Source organism: Nematolebias whitei, chromosome 22 (assembly GCF_014905685.2).
Source record: "Nematolebias whitei isolate Nwh7 chromosome 22, NemWhi1, whole genome shotgun sequence".
Taxonomy (NCBI): Eukaryota; Metazoa; Chordata; class Actinopteri; order Cyprinodontiformes; family Rivulidae; genus Nematolebias; species Nematolebias whitei.
Window position 1 is genome coordinate 7262145 of NC_056519.1, and position 8724 is coordinate 7270868.

At 39.4% G+C, this 8724-nt stretch overlaps 1 protein-coding gene across 1 annotated transcript in view; it reads right to left on the reverse strand.

Moving 5' to 3' along the window:
- The window catches only part of LOC119428341 (DENN domain-containing protein 2A-like), a 14338-nt gene extending 6365 nt beyond the window's left edge, over window positions 1-7973 (reverse strand). The window contains exons 1-8 of the mRNA XM_037696016.1: window positions 7936-7973; window positions 3832-4830; window positions 3620-3711; window positions 1413-1504; window positions 1129-1326; window positions 928-1021; window positions 784-834; window positions 516-703 (exon numbers count right to left, since the gene is read on the reverse strand). Coding sequence (XP_037551944.1) covers window positions 516-703; window positions 784-834; window positions 928-1021; window positions 1129-1326; window positions 1413-1504; window positions 3620-3711; window positions 3832-4830; window positions 7936-7973 — 1752 coding nt within the window. The remainder of the gene's footprint in view (window positions 1-515; window positions 704-783; window positions 835-927; window positions 1022-1128; window positions 1327-1412; window positions 1505-3619; window positions 3712-3831; window positions 4831-7935) is intronic.
- Window positions 7974-8724: the final 751 nt, after the last annotated feature.

The window sequence follows — 8724 nt, forward strand, 5'->3', positions numbered from 1 at the left end:
TACGCTTAAGACTATCCTTTTTAATAAATCCTATGGTTAGGGTTGGCTTGGGTTTCCTGAGCTATCCCTTAGTTATGCTGCTATATGTTTTGACTGCTGGAGGACAAACTATCCACATTTCCTCACTCTGCTGCCGTCTTCACACTCTCTACTCTCCGTTTATATACATGTAATTATTGCAGTCATTTTTCTGCCTATAGAAACCACTCCTGGACAAATCCTGTTTTGTCTCTTTCCGGTCCTCTGGCCAGTCGGTCGCCCATCCTGAGGGGGTTTGCACCAACATGAAGATTTGACACAGTCTGCTGGTTTCTTACCAACTTTTACTTCAAAACGTATTGCGTGTGAATGTATTGATTATAATAAGAAATAATATATAGAATAAGAATTTGCTTTTGTTTAGTGTCCTGAGATGACTTTTTGTTGTCAAACTGAATTTAACTCAATATTTATAGACGGACTTTATTTATTTATTTTAGAAACCAGGCTTTTAAGCCGTTCTTCATATTGCTGACCTTAGGGGGAAACTGCTGTGTGACCTCTGGCAGATACCGGCCTCCAGCCTTTGACTTCTGCAGCGACACGACCAGGAAGTACTCAAAAAGCTTGCGCTGGTGGAGATCCTTTTTCACAGGTATGTTTCTGGTCTTGGTGCAGTTGTAGCTGACCTTCGCCTTGTTCAGCTGCCGCGGTAAGGAGCGAGCTGCCACAAAAGACAATTCAATTAAAAGGTTGCGTATAAAATAGCTATAACAAAAAAACATGTTAAAATATATGCAGTACCTCTAAATCTCTCTTCTGCTTCGCTCTCAGAGTCACTGTAATCATCTGTTACTGTGAAAGAAAGCCACAAACCCACATTTAAACTTCTGATTTAATAAATATTAAACACAATTTTAAGCCTTAAGATCTCATCAAAGTTTTGACCTCTTCCTGAACTTGTGTCCGCGTAATGATAGCTCCTTCTCAGAAGCTTTTTCCTGGTCCGAGCCTCGAATATGCTGTTGATCCTCAGTACAGCCTGTTGACAAAGTAATCACTCATTGTAAAGAAGTAAAACGCAGGGATTTCTCTTTGTGATGAAACAAAACTAGAGTATTGATGAATATTCTGTATATGGAAACAGACTGTTGGGATCCTGCGGCAGGTGCGGCTGTAGGGATCTCCAGGAAGCCACAGGTTGTGCTCAGGCCCATTAGGGGTGGATGGAGGACTGAGCTGACCCGGAGACGAGACGCCACTTCCTGTGCTTTGGTTGCTTCTCCTTAAGTCCAATAGCTTAAAACTCCTGCCTGAATTCTGCCTGAAGAAACCAGGTCTTGAAGCCTTGCAGCAGAAAAACAACAAATATTTTATGATCATCTAACTCCAGTTGTTGCTCCTTTTATATATAGCGGTGTTTTTTTATGGACCTTGGTGGTATCGGCTCCAGGAGACGATGGTACTGACTGCTGTGAGCACTGACTGTCCAGCTCTATGTCCTCATACGGGTTCTCAAACGAATCTGCAGAGCCCAAAAATCACATGCTTATGCAACACATTCAAATCGTTCATAGATATTTATTATGCATACTAAAATACAGTTAATTTTATCTTAATGGGGGAATAATGCCAGTATCTCACTGGGCTGCGACTGTTTGGCGACTCAAAATGGGGAGAAATGTAGGTAAACTTTCAACTCCTGTCTCACTGAACTGGTGTTTCCAGTTAATGTTATGGTGCAAGTGAAATTTATGACCTGCTTTTGTGTAAAACTGTCTCCTAGGCCACACATTTTGTTCTCTACAATGTACCCACCTCAGTCCGCTTTGTACCCAACTTGGCAGCCACTTCTGCATTTAATCCATTAAACCGTTTTTAATTATTAAAAAAAAATTTTTTAGACCTGGACATTCAAGGTTGATTTGTGTCACATATCCAGGTGTTAAAATACAGCTCCAGGGCCCTACATTTTAAAAATACATAATTGAAAAGGGAGTTGTCCGCAACAAAATTAAGAAAAGTTTAAAATGCTTGTGACAAAATTAGGATAGGTTTGAGATAGGTTTGAGACATGTTTGAAACGCTGCACCAAAATTGAGAAGTGAACGAGATGGGTTTTATACACTTATGACAAAACTGAAAACTGTTTCATTACGGTTAGACGCTCATCTTAAAAGTGAGAAGGGTTTGAGACTAGGGGCAAAACTGAGAAATGTTTGAGATGAATTTGAGACACTTGTGACACAGGTGAGAAGGGTTTAAGGCGCTAGTGACATGTTTAGGACAGGTTTAAGACTCTAGTGACAAAACTGAGATTGGATTGAGATGATTGTTATGACATTTAGAGGAGTCTGAGATGCCTTGAACAAAATGGAAAATGGTTTGAGACCAGTTTGAAAAAGTCATGCCAAAATGACAAGGGTTTGAGATGCTAATGGGAAAAAACAAAAACAAGAAAGGTTTGAGACACTAGTGACAAAAATGAGAAAGGTTTGAGAAGTTTGTGACAAAACTGAGATGAGTTTGAGACTCTAGGGACAAAACTGAAAGTTGCTTGAGACCAGTTTGAGACACTCATGCCATACCTAAGAAGGGTTTGAGATGCTAGTGACAAAACTGAGATGAGTTTGAGACTAGGGACAAAACTGAAAAAAGTTTGAGACCAGTTTGAGACACTTGCCAAACATGAAGGGTTTGAGATGCTAGTAACAAAAGTAAGACTGGTTTAGGATGCTTGTGTCAAAACTGAGATGATTTTGAGACTCTAGGGACAAAACTGAAAAATGTTTGAGACTAGTTTGAGACACTCGTGCCAAACATGAAGGGTTTGAGATGCTAGTAAGAAAAGTAAGATTGGTTTAGGATACTTGTGTCAAAACTGAGATGAGTTTGAGACTCTAGGGACAAAACTGAAAATGGTTTGAGAACAGTTTGAGACACTCGAGACAGACATGAGAAGGGCTTCAGTTGTTAGTGAATAAAGTGAAAAGGGTATGAGATGTCTGTAAAAACCTTTTTGAGAACATGTGTTGCGCTGATTTTTAATTTTTAATTTTTTTCGTTTTTGTTGTTTTTATAGATGTTCACAATTCAAGTCTCAATACTGTGAGCCTGCGACTCACGCAAGGAAATGGAATAACTCTGTCAAATCTGAGACATTGGAGACTCCCTTGCAAAAGCTGTTCTCCAACTAGTTGCTAACACATATCCTAGTTAAAAATTGCTTATGGCTTGTATCCCATTGTGTTGCAACAGTTAGCAACTAGACGCAAAGTTATGCGAAAATAATTTTCTAAAATTGGTACGTGCGACACGTTTCTATATGTATGCAACTGCGAATGAATTGTGATATTACCACAACATTCCTGCAATTTGAGGAGAACATTTTTGGTTGCAATTGAGTCTCAAAAGTGTCTTAAGTACAGAATGTCTCAATTTGATTTAAATGTATTCCCTTTTTTTTATGTCCGGTTACAATTTAGTTTCATAAGTCTCCAAACACTCCCAAAGTTGTCTTTAATTTCTTGCATAACAGGTAAAACATTAATTGTCCATGACCTTTCTACAAAGCTTTGCTTCAAATGATCTGAACATACGGCTTAAAAAACGTCAGTAAAAGACTATGAAGGTGGCTGACCCAGTATGTCTTCATAATGATGTTCCTGGGACAGTGAACGGGTGAAGACGGGGCTGGTTGACCCCCCATGGTCTTCAAAGTCAAACAATCTTCTGTTAAAGTTAGCAGAAACATGTAATTGTTATCTTTAAATGTAATTTGAAAAAATAAAATTAGTAAAATATGATAAAGTGTGGCTTCTTCTGAGCGTTGGACAACATTTGTCTCTGTACCTGCTCTCTAGGAGTCTGTCGGTTCTGGGCATCCCGTAGAAACCGGAGGGGGGTTTTGAGGATGTTTTTGAGGAGGTGGATGGCAGGGGCGGGAGATTTCTTTGCCCTCTACTCTCCCCATTCCGACTTATTCCCATGGGATGCTGGAAGGTTCGTCTGGGTTTTGGGACTGGATTAATTGGGAGCGTGCCTGGTTCTGTGTATACATTTTCCTGATGCTCCTTTCCTCCTTGTGCCCCAGAGGTTCTAGTCAGGCTTTCAGAGTCTTTTCTCTTTGTCTCCGAGTTTTTGTCCTTGCTCGGAGGGCAGAAGTAGTTTCCAAGCTCCGGAGGGGCTTTGCTGTGGTTCTCACCCAAAGTCTCCAGCTTCTTAAAAAGCGTAAACACAGCTCTCTTTTCAACGCTCGTTTGTTCTGCCGCTCTTTTGTTTGTGATTTTTAACCCAACTTGTTGCTTCTCAGCTGCTGAAGGAGAACAAGGCCTCAAATCATCCGTAGACTTTTCCTTGGAACCTAGATTTTTCTCATTCACTGCACATTTCCCAGGTTCTGCAGGTGAACATGGCCTCAAACTTCCAGGTTTCCCCAAATTCTCTTTCCCAAGATCCTGTTTCTCAGTACAGGCTTCCCTACAGCCGTCAGCACTCGGCTTTTCTGTTGTTTTGTTGTTGCTTTCGGTCAAGGATTCAATCCTTTTAGCACTGCTACTCTGGCTCAAACTACTGGATGTGACAAGTGAATGTGTGGATTCTTTGTTCTCCCACAGAGAAATCTTGTCCTTAATGTTGCCTCCGTTAGATGTGGACAGCTTGGCTCCAACCATCGGCGAACTGTCGGTCCCGTTTGGGTCGCAGACTTGTCTTCTGAAAGCCATCCTGGATGATTCCTCCCTTTGGTTGAGCAGGTTGTCCAAAGGAATGAAAGGCTGTTTTGATGCCTTGTTTGGTGTTTGAACAGCTTGGGGTTTTTTCATAGGTGAACTTTTCCTGCTTGGTTTTAGCCTAAATGGAGAAAAAAAAAACACTTTTACATTTTTTAACTCCTGTTGATTTATCAAAGAGGTAGTTGAGATCTTTTAAAGTAGGCTTTATGTTGTGAAGAATGAACCGTTTAGAGAAATTATTGTTTTGGGAACCCTGACATTGTATTTTTATTCAAAGTGTGTTTTACAGTGGAAAAAAATCTTGAAACACCACCCTTGTGTTTTCACATAGAGGGTCAGAATACAACCTTTGAAAACAATGACATCATTACCCCATCTCTAACCTAAACTATGACCTTTATGTGCATGCTCCACCTTGTTTCCTGCTTTTGGTGTATTTTTGTGGCATCGTTACAGCGCCACATACAGGCCTGGCATAGTTACTACAGCGTTTTGTGTCGCTTTCATTGTTTCCATGTGGATTAAAACATTTCTTAAAACAGTGCAACATTTATGAGCATATTTTGAAAAGACGAAAGATGGTTTTGCAAAACACTGTTACTGTGTGAGCAAGGCTTAGCTAAAGCTAGTTCACTGCGCTACAATTGTTAGCCCCAAATTGCTAATGGTGTTTGTGAGGGAGTCGACAAAATATTTTGAGAAGGTTCTCAACTTTCTCACGAAAATCTCTGGATGCTGCTCTCATGTTGCTTGAATTTTTAATGTGTTCAAGTTTTGCTGTGAAGGCCAGTTGATGTTGTGAGCGTCTGGAATTCATTTTGAACCATTTGCAATTTAGTTTCTGCAATTCTAGAAGTTCTTTGAACTTCCAGGAAATTCATTTTTCAACTAAAACTTAGCTTTTTTCGTTAGCAGTTTTGTGTCTCCAACTAGTCCCCAACAGAGGTACAACCTTAAAGGTTGTTCTGAGTGGAGCCAACACTAAAATAGATTAACACTTTTTATTAACTTTTACACTGCTATAAATCTTGCACGACAGTTATTTGCATATAATTCTTTGGTGTTTTTCTACAGTTTATGGCAGCACCAGCTAGCTGTAGCACTTATGTAGTTTTAAGTTACGGAAGAGATGTTATGATTAGGCCTGTCACAATAACAAATTTTATTGGGTGATTAATTGCCTCAGAAATTATTGCGATAAACGATAATATTGTTTGAAATTTAACAATAATTAATTGTCAAATCTTAGAAGAATTTTGATTTGTTTTGCATGTGGTGCCTTTTTTGACCACCTGATGGCAGTATAAGACAGTTTGAACCAAAGGATGGATAGATGAGCAGCATGTCTCTTTAAGAAAAATGGGAGGGAGGCCCTTTGACGTGACATGGGCTGATATGGTGACATGGCAGACGCTCGGTGATTTGAGCTCTTTAGCATAGCATTTTCCACACAAAGCTTTTAATTTAAAAAATCAGTAAACAATTTCTCAGCTTCTTTTTGCAGAGAAAAACATTTTACGCAAAGGCACGGGTTTCAACCGTGAATTTTGGAGCTTCGACAAGACGGTTTATTCTCGAGGTCGGCCCGTTAGCTTATCTCGTAGCTTAGCTTCTCAGCTTAGCTACTTTTAACGATTGAAAAACACGATTTTGGACGGTTAAAACTGATTTTACAGATAAAGGGAGGGGTCAGTGAAGAGCACCAGAGTCGAGCCTTTTGTCATCCAGTGTCTTTAGAAAGAGACACGAAGAAACGATAAAGCCGGTAAATGAAAATGAGGTTGATAATTTTCATTCATCAACTGATTGATTGTTTATCGCGACAGGCCTAGTTATGATATTCCTGGATTGTTCCGTTACAGTAAAAAAAAGCATGTATTTACATTTTTATTTGAGGGGAAACTGATTGTAAAAGCATGTCGCAAATGTTCCAGTAAAAAAAAATCCAACTGGAAATGTACAAAACATGTTTTCCGTTTCTGTTTTTAGAGGTGAAAATGCTTTTTTTTTTTTTTTTTTTACCTTTATTGTTAATTTTTTTCTTCAAAATTTGCATGACAAATGTGCAAAACGTGTTTTAAATGTATCCGTTTCTGTTGTGAAGTTTTTGAAATTGGAGTTGTTTAAAGATGACAACAATTCACTTTAGTCTCGATACAATAATAGACTAACTGTTAGCTCGTCAGTCCTGTCTCAATTAAACTCTTTTTTTGATCAAAAATCTATCTACAACTGGTAACATAATAATAGTTCAGAAATGCTCCACAAAACCCCACTTCAAAAGATTTTATGTCTTTTTATCTAATTTGTATCAGAAAGTACACACGTCTTGCTAAAATGTTAACGAGCTAACCGCCACCAGAGTTTTTCCTGAACTTCCCACTTGGTCACTGGGACTTCCAGTTAGGGGACACTCAGTCTTTTTCTGGTGACAGTGGGAAAACGCAGCCCGAGAGAAAATGCTGGAGGACATGCTCATGACTGAGCATCTTCTTGTCATCAGTTCGGCTAAATAAACACACAGTTGGACTGAGGCCCGATTCATGAGACTGTTGTTAATAAAATAAATGAGAGGAAATGGGAAGCTGTAAGTTGAAAGACCTCTCATGGATGTGATAACTAAAGGGCAGCTGTAATTCACAGACTCCTGTTTCATTTTCTAAAGAATCTGCTGATATTGAAACGTTTCCTTTAAAAATGCATATAACCCACACTCATGCATGTCAAAGTTTAAAAGAAAACTCTTGCACGGTCAATTAGCACTTGGAGTATGTGCTAGAGATGACCATAATCTACCAACACACCAAATTTTAGCTCAAAATCTCTAAAACTGACCGAGTTATAGCCATTTTTCTTGGCTAAACTCCATAAAATGTGGCGGCCATCTTGAATCGAGTTGATTTAAAAACGCTTGTAAAATATCTCATGAACCATTGGATGTCTTTTAATAAAACTCAAAGTAATCACCTTCAGCTGATTAACTCTTGGAGTCAACTCAAATCAAGATGGCCGTGATGATAAACAAAAACAGCAAAGGTCAGAAAACTTTGCAGGTGTTGAGCTGAAATATGTTGTGGTAGTAGCTGAGAGTCATGTCCAGCACATACTTTTAGTGCTAATGGGTGGTGTGGGCGATGTGAATTTATTCAGGAAATGCTCCTTCTGTATTGTTTTGGAGTTGGGTAAAAACCAGTTTTTGGCACCTCTGGGCCTCCGTACAAACCTGTTAATGGTGAAACGGATATTCTCAGCGACCTCCATGGTTCCTGCACACCTGCAGAGACAGAAAAGCACCAGAGTTTTAATCTTTAACACGTTAGCTTTTATTTTTCATACATTCTCATGTTTTTAAATACAATTTTAGATTGTGATTCTTTTCTGTTGGTGAAAAACGTCTTTCTGAGGACAGCTGGAAAATACGACGACTCCCTCAAGCAGTTTAACTCTACGGTCTTCCTCCATGATCAAACTGCCCTCCTCCTCCTCCTCTTTTCTTTTCTGTAGTTCTTCTGCCACTTTGTGCTCACAGTGGAGCTCAAGCTGGAGCTGACCCGTGGAGCATGCTCCACATACTTTCACATGTCTCCAAGTCCAACGTCTCAAAGTTCACCGTCCTCTAAGACAGCGCCTGGTAATTTCCCAGATCTGTGGCTGCTGTCATCATTTGTTTCACTGACATGTGGTCCGTGATCCAAACGGCAGTTTGCAGGAGCACAGGGTCCACATTCAGCCCTTAAAGTGACAGTTCGGTTATTTTTAAGTGAGAGTCGGTGGAAAGACTATACACATTTTACCACGAGAGTTCAGTGTGAACGCCGAGTGATGAATGACAACTCTAAATCTGAGTTCAAATTAAAACAAGAGTAGCGGCTAAAGTTTTCAAAAGAGGCTAAAATAAACGCAAGTCTGGAAAAACATTAGCCGAAATTCCTTAAATAATAAATAAAAGGTAAAAGTAGCTAAATATAAATATGTTACTCTTTTTGCCATCTTATTTGTAAAAAATATATTT